Source organism: Poecilia reticulata, linkage group LG17, assembly GCF_000633615.1.
Source record: "Poecilia reticulata strain Guanapo linkage group LG17, Guppy_female_1.0+MT, whole genome shotgun sequence".
Taxonomy (NCBI): Eukaryota; Metazoa; Chordata; class Actinopteri; order Cyprinodontiformes; family Poeciliidae; genus Poecilia; species Poecilia reticulata.
This window is the reverse complement of record NC_024347.1, coordinates 16,616,282-16,635,887: the sequence shown is the minus strand read 5'-3', so window position 1 is coordinate 16,635,887 and position 19,606 is coordinate 16,616,282. Positions and strand designations below refer to the sequence as shown.

Below are 19,606 nucleotides of genomic sequence, written 5' to 3'. Positions count from 1 at the left end.
AGGACCGCAGCCCTGCACATTTTCCGCTACCCGCCGGTAGGGGGTGCTGCTGCAGCCACATTTCCACAATGCCGTCATGAAACAAGCCTCTACTGCTTGAAGACATGTCATCTCTTTGAAATATCATAATACTTAAATTACTGGAGTCTAGATGAAGCATTGTACGTCTATCAATGGTTATAAGCCAGTGAGTTATTTTCTTGAAGTGAATAAAAAGACTGCTTATAAGCTTAGTTTTAGATTTATACAAAAACATTTTAAGCATTTATATTTCAAACGAGCCGTTTTAAACTCTAACCGGCACCTCATAAAAGTATTCATAACATCAGAGTAACATTATGTCTTAGAAGTTCTCTTAGCTCTGATTGCAGGGTGTCGGACATGTAAATGGCTTCCTACATGAAATCTAATCAAAGCTACAGGCAGTTTTCAACCTGAGCTGGAAATCCACTGGGACTACAAATTACTTTTGACATACAACAGGAAATTACTTAAGACCTACAGCTCCCTGCTAAAGTATTCATATCTCTTCTTCCAGTTTCGTCTAGAAATCATCCCCCCCCCCACTATTATTTCCAAAATGGCTCAAAGCTCCATCAGACTGAATGGAGAACATCTGTGAACATCTATTTTTAAGTCATGTCCCAGATTTTAAGTTGGATGTCTGGACTTTAAATTGTCTATTCTAACATATGATCCTGCTTTGGATGGAGTCTGGTTTGACTCCATCCATCTTCTCCTCAACTCTGACCAGCATTGCTGTCGCTCCTGAAGGCAAACATTCCCACAGCATGATGATGCCACCACTTTATCTCATTTGGTCCGAAGCCTTTCCTCCGTATTTGCAGTGTCCACTCCACTAAACTGCAAAGGAGATTTTATTATTCCTTCCTTTCATCAACAACTTTCTATTTATGTTATTTACAGGGACAATGTACATTTCATTTATTTTTTTAATCATGCATTAATGGTACCTGTGCAGCCAAAACTGCTAATTTCCATCTGCAGTTCTTGGACAGGTTGATGTAGTCAGTTGTGGTTTGACAGACCATAAATTGGTGAAAAGCCAGTATAATTATTAATTGCATACATGTCTTATAATTCATTATTCAGATCTCACTAAAACCAAACAAACAAACCAAACTACAAACAGATAATTCATAAAATAATTTCATTGTCATTGTCTTCATCAATAATGAGTAAAAATTCCGCTTCCTCTATAAAAACAACATTTGAGGATAAAAAATAAATAAGTTGTCCACACAACAGATTTCACTGGATCACTGTAGCTCCTCCAGAGTCAACATGAGACTTTCTGGGTGTTTTCAATTCCTGTCATACTAGGTGGATGACTGTGTATACAGATATGTTTTCTGTTGTGTACTTTACACTCTTCATTTTCTTTAACCTAACATGGTGTTAACTTCTTCACAAATATATTCCTAACCTGTCTGCTGCGTTAATCTGCCAACGTCTACAGCCTTTATAATGGCAGATGCATGTATCCCGAGATTAAATTACACATATTTGTGTTTCTACCAATGACCTCAGAGAGTAACTGGACACAAACACGTCTCAGTTTAGATTTGATACAAAAATAAATAAATAAAATACCTTCATCTTCAGAGATGTGGACTTTTATTTCTTAAACCACATAAAAATCAGATACACACCTTTAATTTTTTTAGGTTGCAAGATGACAGAATGCAACAAATCTAGAGATATAAATACTTCTGCTGTGTACTGTCGTTCATAAGTAATTTTCCATTGCATATTAATAGTAATTTGTAGTCTCGGTGGATCTCCAGCGGAGGTCAAAAAGTGCCCGTAGCTTTGATTAGACTCCATGTAGGAAGTCATTTACATGCCAAACTCGCTGCAATCAGACCACACATACAGGAAGATCTTCAAGCGATAGCGTTACACAGATAATTATTTTAAGCTGGCAGCGGTTAAATATAGACACGTTTGGCCAATTATGGAGGTGACATGAATCTGAAGGGAATTCAGCACCATCAAAAGCACAAACACTTGAGCTTTACAAACTCTGACAGTCACTGCAGAAACGCTCTGGTTTGCTGCGATAAATACGTTCAGATCAAGAAGAGTTTTCCAACAGGAAACCTAAACTACATCCAAGGTGACATGTATTCAATTTGAGTCAACAATAATAGGTTGTTAAACCAATTCTGCTGGACTAACTAGACATCTTCCTTCTGTTTCTTTAGAATTTTTGTTGATCTAAACAGATTTTTGAGCCAGCTTGTGCTTTGCTCGCCTCAGAATCGTCACTTTTACTTATTATTCCCCCCCCCACCCCCCCCATCTGCACTTTTTACTGTTTACTTCATAAATGGGGTTTGGATCTGACATAACATCAGAACTCTCTTTCATTCTCACTGCAGGACAAAAGCTGTTCAGCTCCTGTGCTGCTCAGAGGGAGGTAGAGCCAGAGGCAAGCTGCTGGTGAGGAGCAGGTTCACACTCACAGCTTCCACCACTGGCTCAACACTCCTCTTCCTCTTCCCTGATGTTTGAAAAATGCATCCGAGCATCTTTAGGCTGTGGAGAGGCAATAAACCGCTCTTCAGACGCAAATATTACAGGGCTCACCCTGCACAGACTGGCAACGTCGCAGCTCTTCGGGCAGGGAGAAGTGATTAATGAATTTGACGTCACAGAGTGATTAGACAAATTACATAAGGAGATAACATGTAGGGCACGTATAATTTTAGCTCGTGGTTGTTATTCACACCCAGACCAAGTGTGAGGTAAACTGGGTCATATTTGCATGCACGCTGCCTTATGTCACTCTGGATGACCCAAAGGTTTTCGGCACAATTAAATGCAAGAAAAAAATACTCAGCTTCTGGCTACAGCATAATATTATCCTTTATTTTTGATGAAAAAAGGTTAATAGCAGGCCACAATGTATAAACAAAACTTTTACACTTCATCTAGTCCATGATCCCTTCACATCAAAATCAAAGCTAAGGAGGTGATGACAGACAGGCCGATGACTGTGTAGCCGGTGCGGTAGACCTCAGGAATTTTGAAGCCTTTCCCGATATCCCAACACTGTAAAAAAAAATAAAATAAATAAACGCATATAAAGCAAGTCATAACGGAAAAAAGCATCACCAGGTTGTATATCAGAATATGCAATCAGCTTTCTATCAAAGGAAAATTAGATCTCCATTTAGACTGAATGAGAAATCATGACAAAATGCAAAAACAAAACAATTACAGCGTTTTATCAGCTAAAGAATCTGAAACAGAATGAAAATGGTAAAGGAGTATATCAGGAGGAATCAAAGTCCAATATTTGTCGTCTCACCAGGTGGCGGATGCCGTTGTAGGTGTGATAAGACAAGGGAAAGGCAATGCCGAATTTTGCCAGCCCAATTAGGAACGGACCGACGGACAACGAGTGGATCAGGTCCAAGTAGTGGGTGTAGTTTCCAGGCAGGATCAACGCTGCCATGGCAAAGGCTGAAATGGCTGGAAACAGACAGAAGTGAAGAAGAATAAAAATATAGGAGCTTAAAAATAAAAATAAAAAAAAGGCAATGTGCAGCGTTTCAACACATTTCTCATGTCAATTTTACAGCTCAGGCTTCAAATATGTAACATGTAAAAATCATTGAAAGGAAGGGAAGACGGATGGACAGCAGACATGTATATCTGGATGATGAGAAATGGGTGAAATAAAAACTGGTTGGAAGTGTCATTCAGAGAAACATGCAAAAATAAATCGGCAGCATTCTGTTATCATTCCCCTTCCATGCGAGGAATGAGGATGTGTTCCAGTTAAATACCCGTCAGCACATTTACAGGTGAAAAACCAACACACACACACACACACACACACACACACACACAGAAAACAACTCAGCCAATCAGAAACAGATCATGCACACAACCCCAAAAAACATGGATGAAAAGATGGAGGACTGATGGATGAATGTAGGGATGACTACAGAGGTGGACAGAGGAATGAATGGACAAATGCAGATAATGGATGTATGGCTAAGCGTAAGAGCGTAATGCTATTTACAGAAAGGCAGACGGAAGAATAGATGTATGAATGGATGAGAGGAAGGACAGAGAGATAAATGAATCACTGGATGCACGGATGGTAAAACAAAAGGACAGATTGTAAAATGAATTTATAAAAAGCAGGCTAGCAATTATTAATTGATAGACTAATGTAAGGAGGGATGAATGGATGCTGAATCAATGAAAGGATGCATGTATTAATGCATCTACAGGATAAACAGAAGGATGGATGGAGAGAAGGGCAGATTGGTGATGATTAATAGATAGATGGAAATGATGGTAGATTCATTCATGAATTATATTTCTATGTATATCCTTTATAATATAATCAAGGGTTAAAAAACATTTATAAAGTTGGCATCCGTACCAGGAATAAACTATAGAAACAAACCCCCCCATACTCTTATTTTCTTTCCATAATTTTCCACACTGGCTCATTAGTCCTACATTGTTTTATTTCACATGACTATGAATGAGTCAGACGGCCGGCCTGTGATTTCCTAACGCACAGAGTTCCTCAATTCTGGTTTCTTTATCACTAAACTTCAAAATGAAAACCAAACAGAGGCTCTGAATCTGACCATCTACACACTGCCAGTCTATTACAAAACACTGAATGCAAATTTGCCCCTTGGCTTCTATTGGTTGTGTCTGAATAAATAAAAACTAAATATCTTTCCATTTCCTTTCTGAAAGAAAAAAATAATAGAATGGATATTAAAGTAAACACAAAGCAGAGCTCTGAACGAAGGAAGGAAAACAACAACAAAACAAATTAAAAGCAAGACCCTTCACTCAACTCTGCCACAGTAAAATAACGGCTGGAATATGTAAAGTAAGTACAGTTAAAGCAAAGAAATACAGCGTATAGAGCTGATCCACAGTTGGTGACAGTTTTAGTTTGCTGGCACATATGATATGTTGACAGAAGGTTGAATGGAATAAGTGAGTGATAGGGTGTGCCACTGCAAGTGGCAGCCCAGAGAACTGACCTTTATTGAATACATAAACATGCAAAACAAAACTTAACTCTGCTTTTACAGCGCCTTTCATCAATGTCAGTGGCTCTTTTGTGCAGCATCACCGCCATTCACGTTTAACGCTTTAGAGCAGGGATGAGACTAAGAGCCGCTAAACTGCCTTTTCACATCCACAGGTTTAATTGAACAACATTTGCCTTTTTTATTCTAGTAAATGCTCTTAAGAGAAATCAATAGCGATGGGAGTAAAATGCCCTGAAGAGATTTTCAGGGTCAATCAGGAGTGACTGCAAAGCACAGCCTCACTTTGATATTAGATTTACAGCAGAACAGACTCAAACTGGATAGGAAGCAGTCTGTGTGTGTGTATAATAATTTCTTTATGGTAAAAACCAAGCACCACTTAGAGGAAACAAGCTTTACCTCCACTGAGTCCCACTCCGGTTCCTCTGTGTGTGATGGACATCATCATGGGAATGGACCATCTGTAACAAACACAGGAGCCACATGTTTACCATAGCTGGCAGGTAAAAATGTGTATCGATACAATAGAAATTCACTAAAAAGTTATTTTACTGCAGAACATGTTAGAACATGTCAAAATGTTAAACCTTTTTATGACAGAGATCCCTACAGATGGTGATAGATTTCAAATGAATATTTCTAAAAAATGTTGATCAATATTGCTCACAGCTAATGGAAAAATTCATTTTGAACATACAATATTTTTAAAGGGGGTTTAAAAAGCCAAAGTTCCATTAAATGGGCGGTATTGTGTATTTTAAAGCACAATCACATAACTATGTTACCTTCTGTTATAAAGATGCTGTATATCTCAAACATGACTGAAAAGAAATTTGACGCCTTGAAATTGGGCTCAGTGTCTTTAAGAAGCTGCTACTCTTTCCAACATTCGGCCTTCAGTACGTCATCACAACAATGCTTCTCCATTAGGCTGTTTAAGACTGTTCTTAGGAGAACTGGACATATACCAGGCTCCACCAGGTGCTATCTATTTGCTGCTGCCACTAGTTTGTAGGAGCTGAGTGGGGCTGGTGGTGCTTTGTGAGACTCACACAGGGGATAAAAGAGTCAAAGCAACACTCCAGATATGCTTTTGAACATAGGAATAACATAATAAATATAGTGTAAAGACTAAAAAGTGGATTTTCCAGAATACACCTCCTTTAACAGTAACTTTGATACTGCTTTTGATGCTCTCTATTGTTCCTCCAAACCCTGGGAACTTGATTCCCAAATGAAGTGAAAATATACTTTTATCTGAAGACAAGATTTAAACCTTAAATAGGTTTTAATTCACTATTATCTAATGTCTGTAGTCTTCCCTGTTGCTTGTGCAACTTCTTTCATCACATTTTCTCCTTCTACTAAACTTTCTATGAATACATTTAGATGCAGCATGTTGTGAACAGACAGATTGTTTAGAAATGACAATTGTCCAGTCAGTAGTCTCTCCCATGATTGTGTTAGTCAAACATTGTCAGAATACACAAATTCTTAAATCAATATCCTTTTTGTATTGGATGTAAAAAGGTAATATTGTAATTTTCTGAGAAATATATGTTGGGTTTTTATTAGTTATCAGAGTTAACTTCTTCAAATGCATCTCTCTATGTGTGTAAAAAAATCCACGTGTTTCACTTTTTAACAACAAAAGTAAATGAACTTTTTGATATATTTGCAGTTTATTGTGATGAGCTTGTAGGTGGGAGTGAAACAAACACCAAACAAAATCTCAACTGACCTTCACAGATATTAAAGGTGAAACACCAAAACAATGACAGGAGTTGTACAACAAAACTAAAAGCCATGACAGCAACTTTCTCCACAGGCACATATACAAGTGAATGACAGATAAAACTTCTCTATAATTATCTACATATATTTATTATGTTTGTGCCAAAGGCGGTGAAGGAATCTGAATCCAACTATTAGACCACAGCAGGTAACAACAATACATTTTTATAAATGTCAGTGCAGGTGATAAATGTCTCTCTTCATTAAAATGAAAACAGTGAAAATAAATCCAGAAAAAGAGCTTTGTGAAAACTTACAAAACACTTATTAAAAGTTTTCTTAACTGCAGATTTTATTATGCTAGCGACTGGCTATTAATACATTAAGATGTTTATTGCTCTAAACATACAGCAATGCTGCCGCCTCCTGCTGTTTAATTGGCATTAAAGACAGAAAATGCTGCTGAAAACCAAAATGAACCTAATGGTGTTATTATTTTTGCCTTATTCTTGGTTTGCACAAGATCTGCAGTGCGTAAGGAAATAAAGATTGCGATACATTATTTAAGCAGCACTAATGAGGTCAGTCTGACACCTTGGTAATCTTAATCTGTTTGGTTTTCTGAGCAGCCCACACAACACAAAGATTAGGTTGTACGTACTTGTAAATTGTGATGTGTGGAGACATGGGTCTGTTTAATCTGGAGTTTTTGGCCCAAAACTTGTTCATCTCCTCTTTAGCTGTGGTTCCCATTGGAGCAGCACTGAAACAAAGAACAGATGATTTAAACAGAGGCTTGCAGCTGCTTATTTCACACTTTTCATGTGTGGACACCGGATTGTGTACTGGTCATTTTGGCCCGTCTTCATTTCATTACTTTAACTTTTGGTGAATTTGTACTTGAATATTCCGGGTATGAAATGGAGCAATCTACTGCTCTGACTGTGAGCCAGTTTATATCTGCCAGGATGATTATTCATACCGGCTTTATATCAATATCAGACAAGAATGTGGTCACTTTGTGTTATTCTGGTTGTATTTGAGATCACAAGCAGTCATGAGCCATTTCATATCGGTCAACAAGCCCAAATAAATGGTATTTAAGCGCAACATAAAGTCCTTATAAAGTAATTTAAAGCAATCAAGTTTATTTGTGCATTCACATTTTAGCAACAAGGCAGTTCAAAGTGCTTTACATTATAAAAAACACAAAAATAGAAAGTCATAAAAGACACCAAAGTCAATAACTGAGAAACCAGTAAATATTAAATTTTCTTAAGTGTCATTGTTACATAAATTTGTTGGTCAATGTTTTATTTATTATATTTCAAAGTATAAACATGTGGAGTTTAAGTCAAGGTTTAGTTATACGATGTCATTCTAAATTATATCATATAATTCATGTGCTTTAAACATTTTTATGATCATTATTCTCCTTAAGGTTTTTTGGGGGGTTTTTTTGTTTGTTTGTTTGTTTTACTGGCTTTAAAAAAAAAAAACCCACTAATCTCAAGCCAAAAGAAAGAGTTCCAGAGTTTGGAGCCACTAAGCAGATCCTCAGTCTCATTTTGTTTTCATCTTAGCTGCTCCAGGTCTCAGGACCTCAGGGAGCCGCTAGGAATACACAGTTGCAGAAAGCCTTTGATAGAACCTGAAACCTGTCTGTGAACAGCTCTCCAAGTCAGGAAAATCATCTTAAAGTGCACTCTAAAATGAACTGGGAGCCAGTGTAGCTGCATCTAGATTGGAGTCACATGTGAAAACTAAAAGGATTTTGTCATCTTTTGTCATTTTGAAAAACTTGCAACTGTTCGAGGGAGGTTTTGCCAAGAAGTGTTTATAATGCATCGCTATGAAAAGATGAAAAATAAAGCATGAGTGATCATCTCAATCGCAGGGTGCGAGTATAAACGAAGCTTCATTTGTAAACATTTTTCAGATGATAAAAACAGGAACGAACCACAGACTCAAAATGTATCTAAAGAAAAACAAGAACCAATGGTTAAGCCAAGATTCCTAAAAAAAAGAATTGGCTGAAAAGGCCAATTCAAGACTCAAACTGAAAAGCAGCTCAGTGGTTTGCTTGGATCAGTAGATCTTTTCACAAAACATTTTAAGATGGACTTGAGACAAATTTGTATAAGTTGTGATGTGTTTGAAATAGGAGAAATGACCGATTAATCTAAACATACCTGACAGGTAGTGACAATGCCATTTGTGGTGATTAATCAAAGGAAAAGCCAGTGTTGTGGCTCGAGGATGTGATGCAATTATAGTGTATGGTTCATTGTCTCAGCCAGCTGTGGGATTTGAAGTTATAAACAACAGAACTGTTTGAGGGAAATAGGAGGAAGGATTTTGAAGCAAGAGAAACTCTTTTGTTATTGTTTCAAAAACAATAGTACATGGAAACACTTCACATCCACAGTTCCACCTCATGCCTCCTTTGGTTCCATAATGTCAAACTTCTTTATAAAATATGAACCCAGCAATTTATACCAGACAGAGGCATCTCAAAGAGAAGTGACATCCAGGAACTGCTTTAGTGAAAGAGGCTACTGTAAGAAATGAAAGATTATTCAAGTGGATTTTCACACAAGCTCAGAACTTACTGTCTATACAGGACATGGTAGTGAGGTTTAGAGAGACAGACACCCTGTCGGCCCAAAGTCCTGCAAATAAAAAAAAGAGGACAATGTTAGGAGTCACAGTAGGAACAGGAGGATCAGAGCTGCTTTCAGTTATACACTGCAAATGAAAATGAACACACCATGTAATACATATTTATAGGACAACATAATGTAAAGCAGCTTAATGCTTTACATTGCAAAACTGTTCTTTTTAATGTCCATCTGCGTGACTCGTCCTATATGTTTAAATTGTACTTTCTTTCAAAACATTTGACTGAAATAACAAGCGCAGCTCACTTCTTACTCAGATCAGAAGGAGACGAAGTAGTTTAAAAGTATGAGCATGTTTTAAAGTTAAACACTGATTATCTCATATCACTTTCCTCTGTTCACAAAAAGATTTTAGAGGACATCCTCTTCAGAAAAGCCTCCAGCCAGCAGGCGCATAGCTTCACACACAAGGAAACAAACCCATTAAAAGCATGTGGATAAACTCCAGCGGACTAAACGTGCATCTAATCGCACAATCAGCCAGTTATTGTATTCAAAGTCCACTAGAATGCTTCTGGAAACATGTAACATTATCCAGTTAGCTAGCTATATCGCATAGCATTCTTAAAAAACGTTCCATTACGACCGGGAATTTGAAGTCACACTGCAGCAAATGTCCTCACCCTTAACGAATTTACGTCCTGTGCAAGTTATTGTGACAAGCTACCCAGGGAAAACTATGAAAAAAGCTGTCCCCGAGCCCATAGTTACAAATGACAGACGTACTGACCTTAGAAGTAGCGCCATGTTGGTCAGGCAGTGAGCGGAAGTGACGATGCGGATGTTATTGTTCCGACCGGGGTGTTTAAAACAGGAGGCAGTTTAAGATAAAACGAAAACAGTTTCTTTATGCATGTGAGCTTGTACTTTTTAAAACTGCATAATAGTCGTATCTAGACAATTAAAATGGATAACATTTTAAAATATTCATTTAAAAATATCAATATGCATGTATTTTATTTTTCAATATGTATTTTATTTTTGACCACAGTTTAATCCAAAAGATTCCAGAAAAAAAATTATTTGCAACCGTTACAGAAACTGTATTAAATTCCAAAATATAAGAACAAAAAAGTAAATAAAATTTTGGTGCATTTTTTTACTGTATAAAACATTGTCAAGTTTTAAAGAATAGTAAAACTGATGTTCTATTAAAAGGATATTAGCAGTTAATATTTTACCTTCAATGCATAGCTGTCATAGCATTGCTGCTTCTTATGAATACAGATTAGTTGGACCCACCAGATTAAGAAGCTCTAAGGGGCAAAACCAAAAGGAAACTTCTACCATTTGGGAGATGTCCTGCAACTTTTAGTCCTGCCAACCTCATTATTTCACTCAGGTGTGCTGAAGCAAAGACACATCTAAAAGTTGCAGGACACTGTACCCAGAGGCTTAGATTCGATGAAATTAAATATGAATAGGAAATTGGAATATGTCCAAATGTTGCAGGACACAGGAAAAGACTAGATTTTTATACTCCTATTTTAAACAAAGTAACATTTGGACATTTAGTCATTACTAAGGAGATGATTATTTAGATGCTAAATGGAGTTAGGAGGTGGCATGCACACAATAATCGTTATGTTTGACAGAAACGCTAAAAATGTAATATGTAAAGCATTTCTGGTCTGAGTAGATACCCAACAGTCATCTAGAGCAGGTTAAAATGAGCAAAAATGTTTAATAAAATAGTGTTAACTTAAATCACTCAGTTTTGCATGCTTCCTTACTTTTCTATGACGTTCGTTCTTAGTCGGATCTTTTTATTCTCATCATTGGTGGTGTACAGTCTTCATTTCCTTTATAAGTAACAATCAATAGCACACAAGATGAAAGCTTAGAGGTTGATAAAATATTTTTCTGAGAAACCATTTGATGCTTTTGAAACTGGAGTGGTTTTAAGACAGTCTAAATCAGCTTCCAGCGCCTCTCAGTCTAATCATCATCCGCTAATCTGGAAGAAATCAAGAGAGTTATGTGCTGCTGGTTGGGTACTAACAGTTTCTAACATTTTTATAGGAACCACACTTCAAAGATTTTAAAGATCCACACTTTTAGAAAATAAAATAATAAATTGAATGTAAAATTTTTTAATATTTTATGTACACTGAATGTTTTAAAAGGGTAATCAAGTTGCAGCAAGTTAAACTGGATCCAGCCAGCATGTGTATGTGGGCCCCATCTGGGTTTATTGCAGGTTGAATAGGGTATTAAATGGACCTTGAGGAGGACAACGATTTCAAACAGATGTATTCCTCTTTTATTGAAAACAGACTGCTAATTAGATTGATCAAGCTGCAATTGTCCATAGCTTCAGCATTGCAAATTTAATAAAAATAGTGAAAGTTCGTTGATTATCTTTCAAATATGGGTTTTTGTTTTGAATAATTTCAAGTTAGTGATGTTATAAAAAGGTTGTGATTAAAATAAATAAAGCTAAAGTTAAAACAGACAACATAAATGCCTGTGCTATGCCTCACTGTATAGATTTGAGCTTTAATTTGTATAATCTGTAGTTAAATATGTTTCTTGAGCAGTTTTTACTATTTGTGTCCCTGTGCACATACAGACCCACATGAAGGACAGTCTTGGCGTTTCAATATAAAAGTTTTCTCCTAGAGAATTCCCTGAATTTTTTTAATAATTGGAAATATTTCAAGCATGATTGCTCATATGAAAAAAGAGCAGCCTAAAGAGGATGAGTCTTGGGATGGTTTGAAGCTCCAAGAAAGTCTTTGTTGGAAATATCCACCAAGGAATATTTTTTCCTTTTTTAACTTTTAAAGAGTTATTTGTAACGTGAAAAAAATATATATTGATGAAAATAAAATAGGAGAGGTCATTGTAACACGAATATGCCCCGGACCTACATGTTTTTGTATTTTGCAGCATTTAAACTAATAAGACTTCTACTTTATTTGATGCGTTGTTCTTGGAAATATTTGGAAGTGAACACAATCTTTAAATAAAATGCAAACAGGTCTATAAAGTGGGGGGCTGGGGGATTCTATACTGTTTTTTACATTCATATCTTACCAGTTTTTAGAATAAGGAGCATGAAGACGTACATGTTGTATTTCAAGTAGAGCTCAGTACAACTGCAAAAAAGTGAAGACCAGGAAAAAATCATCACTTTCCACAAATGACCTTCATTTGTTGGTAGGTATTGTAAAAGTGGTCCTCTATAAAAGTGTTCACACACACACACACACACACACACACACACACACACACACACACACACACACACACACACACACACACACACACACACACACACACACACNACACACACACACACACACACACACACACACACACAGAAAACAACTCAGCCAATCAGAAACAGATCATGCACACAACCCCAAAAAACATGGATGAAAAGATGGAGGACTGATGGATGAATGTAGGGATGACTACAGAGGTGGACAGAGGAATGAATGGACAAATGCAGATAATGGATGTATGGCTAAGCGTAAGAGCGTAATGCTATTTACAGAAAGGCAGACGGAAGAATAGATGTATGAATGGATGAGAGGAAGGACAGAGAGATAAATGAATCACTGGATGCACGGATGGTAAAACAAAAGGACAGATTGTAAAATGAATTTATAAAAAGCAGGCTAGCAATTATTAATTGATAGACTAATGTAAGGAGGGATGAATGGATGCTGAATCAATGAAAGGATGCATGTATTAATGCATCTACAGGATAAACAGAAGGATGGATGGAGAGAAGGGCAGATTGGTGATGATTAATAGATAGATGGAAATGATGGTAGATTCATTCATGAATTATATTTCTATGTATATCCTTTATAATATAATCAAGGGTTAAAAAACATTTATAAAGTTGGCATCCGTACCAGGAATAAACTATAGAAACAAACCCCCCCATACTCTTATTTTCTTTCCATAATTTTCCACACTGGCTCATTAGTCCTACATTGTTTTATTTCACATGACTATGAATGAGTCAGACGGCCGGCCTGTGATTTCCTAACGCACAGAGTTCCTCAATTCTGGTTTCTTTATCACTAAACTTCAAAATGAAAACCAAACAGAGGCTCTGAATCTGACCATCTACACACTGCCAGTCTATTACAAAACACTGAATGCAAATTTGCCCCTTGGCTTCTATTGGTTGTGTCTGAATAAATAAAAACTAAATATCTTTCCATTTCCTTTCTGAAAGAAAAAAAATAATAGAATGGATATTAAAGTAAACACAAAGCAGAGCTCTGAACGAAGGAAGGAAAACAACAACAAAACAAATTAAAAGCAAGACCCTTCACTCAACTCTGCCACAGTAAAATAACGGCTGGAATATGTAAAGTAAGTACAGTTAAAGCAAAGAAATACAGCGTATAGAGCTGATCCACAGTTGGTGACAGTTTTAGTTTGCTGGCACATATGATATGTTGACAGAAGGTTGAATGGAATAAGTGAGTGATAGGGTGTGCCACTGCAAGTGGCAGCCCAGAGAACTGACCTTTATTGAATACATAAACATGCAAAACAAAACTTAACTCTGCTTTTACAGCGCCTTTCATCAATGTCAGTGGCTCTTTTGTGCAGCATCACCGCCATTCACGTTTAACGCTTTAGAGCAGGGATGAGACTAAGAGCCGCTAAACTGCCTTTTCACATCCACAGGTTTAATTGAACAACATTTGCCTTTTTTATTCTAGTAAATGCTCTTAAGAGAAATCAATAGCGATGGGAGTAAAATGCCCTGAAGAGATTTTCAGGGTCAATCAGGAGTGACTGCAAAGCACAGCCTCACTTTGATATTAGATTTACAGCAGAACAGACTCAAACTGGATAGGAAGCAGTCTGTGTGTGTGTATAATAATTTCTTTATGGTAAAAACCAAGCACCACTTAGAGGAAACAAGCTTTACCTCCACTGAGTCCCACTCCGGTTCCTCTGTGTGTGATGGACATCATCATGGGAATGGACCATCTGTAACAAACACAGGAGCCACATGTTTACCATAGCTGGCAGGTAAAAATGTGTATCGATACAATAGAAATTCACTAAAAAGTTATTTTACTGCAGAACATGTTAGAACATGTCAAAATGTTAAACCTTTTTATGACAGAGATCCCTACAGATGGTGATAGATTTCAAATGAATATTTCTAAAAAATGTTGATCAATATTGCTCACAGCTAATGGAAAAATTCATTTTGAACATACAATATTTTTAAAGGGGGTTTAAAAAGCCAAAGTTCCATTAAATGGGCGGTATTGTGTATTTTAAAGCACAATCACATAACTATGTTACCTTCTGTTATAAAGATGCTGTATATCTCAAACATGACTGAAAAGAAATTTGACGCCTTGAAATTGGGCTCAGTGTCTTTAAGAAGCTGCTACTCTTTCCAACATTCGGCCTTCAGTACGTCATCACAACAATGCTTCTCCATTAGGCTGTTTAAGACTGTTCTTAGGAGAACTGGACATATACCAGGCTCCACCAGGTGCTATCTATTTGCTGCTGCCACTAGTTTGTAGGAGCTGAGTGGGGCTGGTGGTGCTTTGTGAGACTCACACAGGGGATAAAAGAGTCAAAGCAACACTCCAGATATGCTTTTGAACATAGGAATAACATAATAAATATAGTGTAAAGACTAAAAAGTGGATTTTCCAGAATACACCTCCTTTAACAGTAACTTTGATACTGCTTTTGATGCTCTCTATTGTTCCTCCAAACCCTGGGAACTTGATTCCCAAATGAAGTGAAAATATACTTTTATCTGAAGACAAGATTTAAACCTTAAATAGGTTTTAATTCACTATTATCTAATGTCTGTAGTCTTCCCTGTTGCTTGTGCAACTTCTTTCATCACATTTTCTCCTTCTACTAAACTTTCTATGAATACATTTAGATGCAGCATGTTGTGAACAGACAGATTGTTTAGAAATGACAATTGTCCAGTCAGTAGTCTCTCCCATGATTGTGTTAGTCAAACATTGTCAGAATACACAAATTCTTAAATCAATATCCTTTTTGTATTGGATGTAAAAAGGTAATATTGTAATTTTCTGAGAAATATATGTTGGGTTTTTATTAGTTATCAGAGTTAACTTCTTCAAATGCATCTCTCTATGTGTGTAAAAAAATCCACGTGTTTCACTTTTTAACAACAAAAGTAAATGAACTTTTTGATATATTTGCAGTTTATTGTGATGAGCTTGTAGGTGGGAGTGAAACAAACACCAAACAAAATCTCAACTGACCTTCACAGATATTAAAGGTGAAACACCAAAACAATGACAGGAGTTGTACAACAAAACTAAAAGCCATGACAGCAACTTTCTCCACAGGCACATATACAAGTGAATGACAGATAAAACTTCTCTATAATTATCTACATATATTTATTATGTTTGTGCCAAAGGCGGTGAAGGAATCTGAATCCAACTATTAGACCACAGCAGGTAACAACAATACATTTTTATAAATGTCAGTGCAGGTGATAAATGTCTCTCTTCATTAAAATGAAAACAGTGAAAATAAATCCAGAAAAAGAGCTTTGTGAAAACTTACAAAACACTTATTAAAAGTTTTCTTAACTGCAGATTTTATTATGCTAGCGACTGGCTATTAATACATTAAGATGTTTATTGCTCTAAACATACAGCAATGCTGCCGCCTCCTGCTGTTTAATTGGCATTAAAGACAGAAAATGCTGCTGAAAACCAAAATGAACCTAATGGTGTTATTATTTTTGCCTTATTCTTGGTTTGCACAAGATCTGCAGTGCGTAAGGAAATAAAGATTGCGATACATTATTTAAGCAGCACTAATGAGGTCAGTCTGACACCTTGGTAATCTTAATCTGTTTGGTTTTCTGAGCAGCCCACACAACACAAAGATTAGGTTGTACGTACTTGTAAATTGTGATGTGTGGAGACATGGGTCTGTTTAATCTGGAGTTTTTGGCCCAAAACTTGTTCATCTCCTCTTTAGCTGTGGTTCCCATTGGAGCAGCACTGAAACAAAGAACAGATGATTTAAACAGAGGCTTGCAGCTGCTTATTTCACACTTTTCATGTGTGGACACCGGATTGTGTACTGGTCATTTTGGCCCGTCTTCATTTCATTACTTTAACTTTTGGTGAATTTGTACTTGAATATTCCGGGTATGAAATGGAGCAATCTACTGCTCTGACTGTGAGCCAGTTTATATCTGCCAGGATGATTATTCATACCGGCTTTATATCAATATCAGACAAGAATGTGGTCACTTTGTGTTATTCTGGTTGTATTTGAGATCACAAGCAGTCATGAGCCATTTCATATCGGTCAACAAGCCCAAATAAATGGTATTTAAGCGCAACATAAAGTCCTTATAAAGTAATTTAAAGCAATCAAGTTTATTTGTGCATTCACATTTTAGCAACAAGGCAGTTCAAAGTGCTTTACATTATAAAAAACACAAAAATAGAAAGTCATAAAAGACACCAAAGTCAATAACTGAGAAACCAGTAAATATTAAATTTTCTTAAGTGTCATTGTTACATAAATTTGTTGGTCAATGTTTTATTTATTATATTTCAAAGTATAAACATGTGGAGTTTAAGTCAAGGTTTAGTTATACGATGTCATTCTAAATTATATCATATAATTCATGTGCTTTAAACATTTTTATGATCATTATTCTCCTTAAGGTTTTTTGGGGGGTTTTTTTGTTTGTTTGTTTGTTTTACTGGCTTTAAAAAAAAAAAACCCACTAATCTCAAGCCAAAAGAAAGAGTTCCAGAGTTTGGAGCCACTAAGCAGATCCTCAGTCTCATTTTGTTTTCATCTTAGCTGCTCCAGGTCTCAGGACCTCAGGGAGCCGCTAGGAATACACAGTTGCAGAAAGCCTTTGATAGAACCTGAAACCTGTCTGTGAACAGCTCTCCAAGTCAGGAAAATCATCTTAAAGTGCACTCTAAAATGAACTGGGAGCCAGTGTAGCTGCATCTAGATTGGAGTCACATGTGAAAACTAAAAGGATTTTGTCATCTTTTGTCATTTTGAAAAACTTGCAACTGTTCGAGGGAGGTTTTGCCAAGAAGTGTTTATAATGCATCGCTATGAAAAGATGAAAAATAAAGCATGAGTGATCATCTCAATCGCAGGGTGCGAGTATAAACGAAGCTTCATTTGTAAACATTTTTCAGATGATAAAAACAGGAACGAACCACAGACTCAAAATGTATCTAAAGAAAAACAAGAACCAATGGTTAAGCCAAGATTCCTAAAAAAAAGAATTGGCTGAAAAGGCCAATTCAAGACTCAAACTGAAAAGCAGCTCAGTGGTTTGCTTGGATCAGTAGATCTTTTCACAAAACATTTTAAGATGGACTTGAGACAAATTTGTATAAGTTGTGATGTGTTTGAAATAGGAGAAATGACCGATTAATCTAAACATACCTGACAGGTAGTGACAATGCCATTTGTGGTGATTAATCAAAGGAAAAGCCAGTGTTGTGGCTCGAGGATGTGATGCAATTATAGTGTATGGTTCATTGTCTCAGCCAGCTGTGGGATTTGAAGTTATAAACAACAGAACTGTTTGAGGGAAATAGGAGGAAGGATTTTGAAGCAAGAGAAACTCTTTTGTTATTGTTTCAAAAACAATAGTACATGGAAACACTTCACATCCACAGTTCCACCTCATGCCTCCTTTGGTTCCATAATGTCAAACTTCTTTATAAAATATGAACCCAGCAATTTATACCAGACAGAGGCATCTCAAAGAGAAGTGACATCCAGGAACTGCTTTAGTGAAAGAGGCTACTGTAAGAAATGAAAGATTATTCAAGTGGATTTTCACACAAGCTCAGAACTTACTGTCTATACAGGACATGGTAGTGAGGTTTAGAGAGACAGACACCCTGTCGGCCCAAAGTCCTGCAAATAAAAAAAAGAGGACAATGTTAGGAGTCACAGTAGGAACAGGAGGATCAGAGCTGCTTTCAGTTATACACTGCAAATGAAAATGAACACACCATGTAATACATATTTATAGGACAACATAATGTAAAGCAGCTTAATGCTTTACATTGCAAAACTGTTCTTTTTAATGTCCATCTGCGTGACTCGTCCTATATGTTTAAATTGTACTTTCTTTCAAAACATTTGACTGAAATAACAAGCGCAGCTCACTTCTTACTCAGATCAGAAGGAGACGAAGTAGTTTAAAAGTATGAGCATGTTTTAAAGTTAAACACTGATTATCTCATATCACTTTCCTCTGTTCACAAAAAGATTTTAGAGGACATCCTCTTCAGAAAAGCCTCCAGCCAGCAGGCGCATAGCTTCACACACAAGGAAACAAACCCATTAAAAGCATGTGGATAAACTCCAGCGGACTAAACGTGCATCTAATCGCACAATCAGCCAGTTATTGTATTCAAAGTCCACTAGAATGCTTCTGGAAACATGTAACATTATCCAGTTAGCTAGCTATATCGCATAGCATTCTTAAAAAACGTTCCATTACGACCGGGAATTTGAAGTCACACTGCAGCAAATGTCCTCACCCTTAACGAATTTACGTCCTGTGCAAGTTATTGTGACAAGCTACCCAGGGAAAACTATGAAAAAAGCTGTCCCCGAGCCCATAGTTACAAATGACAGACGTACTGACCTTAGAAGTAGCGCCATGTTGGTCAGGCAGTGAGCGGAAGTGACGATGCGGATGTTATTGTTCCGACCGGGGTGTTTAAAACAGGAGGCAGTTTAAGATAAAACGAAAACAGTTTCTTTATGCATGTGAGCTTGTACTTTTTAAAACTGCATAATAGTCGTATCTAGACAATTAAAATGGATAACATTTTAAAATATTCATTTAAAAATATCAATATGCATGTATTTTATTTTTCAATATGTATTTTATTTTTGACCACAGTTTAATCCAAAAGATTCCAGAAAAAAAATTATTTGCAACCGTTACAGAAACTGTATTAAATTCCAAAATATAAGAACAAAAAAGTAAATAAAATTTTGGTGCATTTTTTTACTGTATAAAACATTGTCAAGTTTTAAAGAATAGTAAAACTGATGTTCTATTAAAAGGATATTAGCAGTTAATATTTTACCTTCAATGCATAGCTGTCATAGCAT

The 19,606-nt window shown here is 36.5% G+C and overlaps 2 protein-coding genes across 2 annotated transcripts; both read right to left on the bottom strand.

The window, feature by feature from the left end:
- Nucleotides 1-2,874: 2,874 nt before the first annotated feature.
- Nucleotides 2,875-10,260, bottom strand: LOC103479501 (succinate dehydrogenase cytochrome b560 subunit, mitochondrial-like). Its single transcript, XM_008433968.1, has 6 exons — nucleotides 10,209-10,260; nucleotides 9,410-9,469; nucleotides 7,459-7,560; nucleotides 5,463-5,524; nucleotides 3,338-3,501; nucleotides 2,875-3,078 (listed from the first exon to the last, which is right to left on the bottom strand). Exons 1-6 carry the CDS (start codon nucleotides 10,223-10,225, stop codon nucleotides 2,974-2,976), a joined length of 510 nt encoding a protein of 169 aa, XP_008432190.1. The 5' UTR covers nucleotides 10,226-10,260; the 3' UTR covers nucleotides 2,875-2,973.
- Nucleotides 10,261-14,344: 4,084 nt separating this feature from the next.
- LOC103479500 (succinate dehydrogenase cytochrome b560 subunit, mitochondrial-like) lies at nucleotides 14,345-19,182 on the bottom strand. Its single transcript, XM_008433967.1, has 4 exons — nucleotides 19,131-19,182; nucleotides 18,332-18,391; nucleotides 16,381-16,482; nucleotides 14,345-14,446 (listed from the first exon to the last, which is right to left on the bottom strand). The coding sequence occupies exons 1-4, from the start codon at nucleotides 19,145-19,147 to the stop codon at nucleotides 14,365-14,367; spliced, it is 261 nt and encodes an 86-aa protein (XP_008432189.1). The 5' UTR covers nucleotides 19,148-19,182; the 3' UTR covers nucleotides 14,345-14,364.
- Between the last annotated feature and the right edge of the window lie 424 nt (nucleotides 19,183-19,606).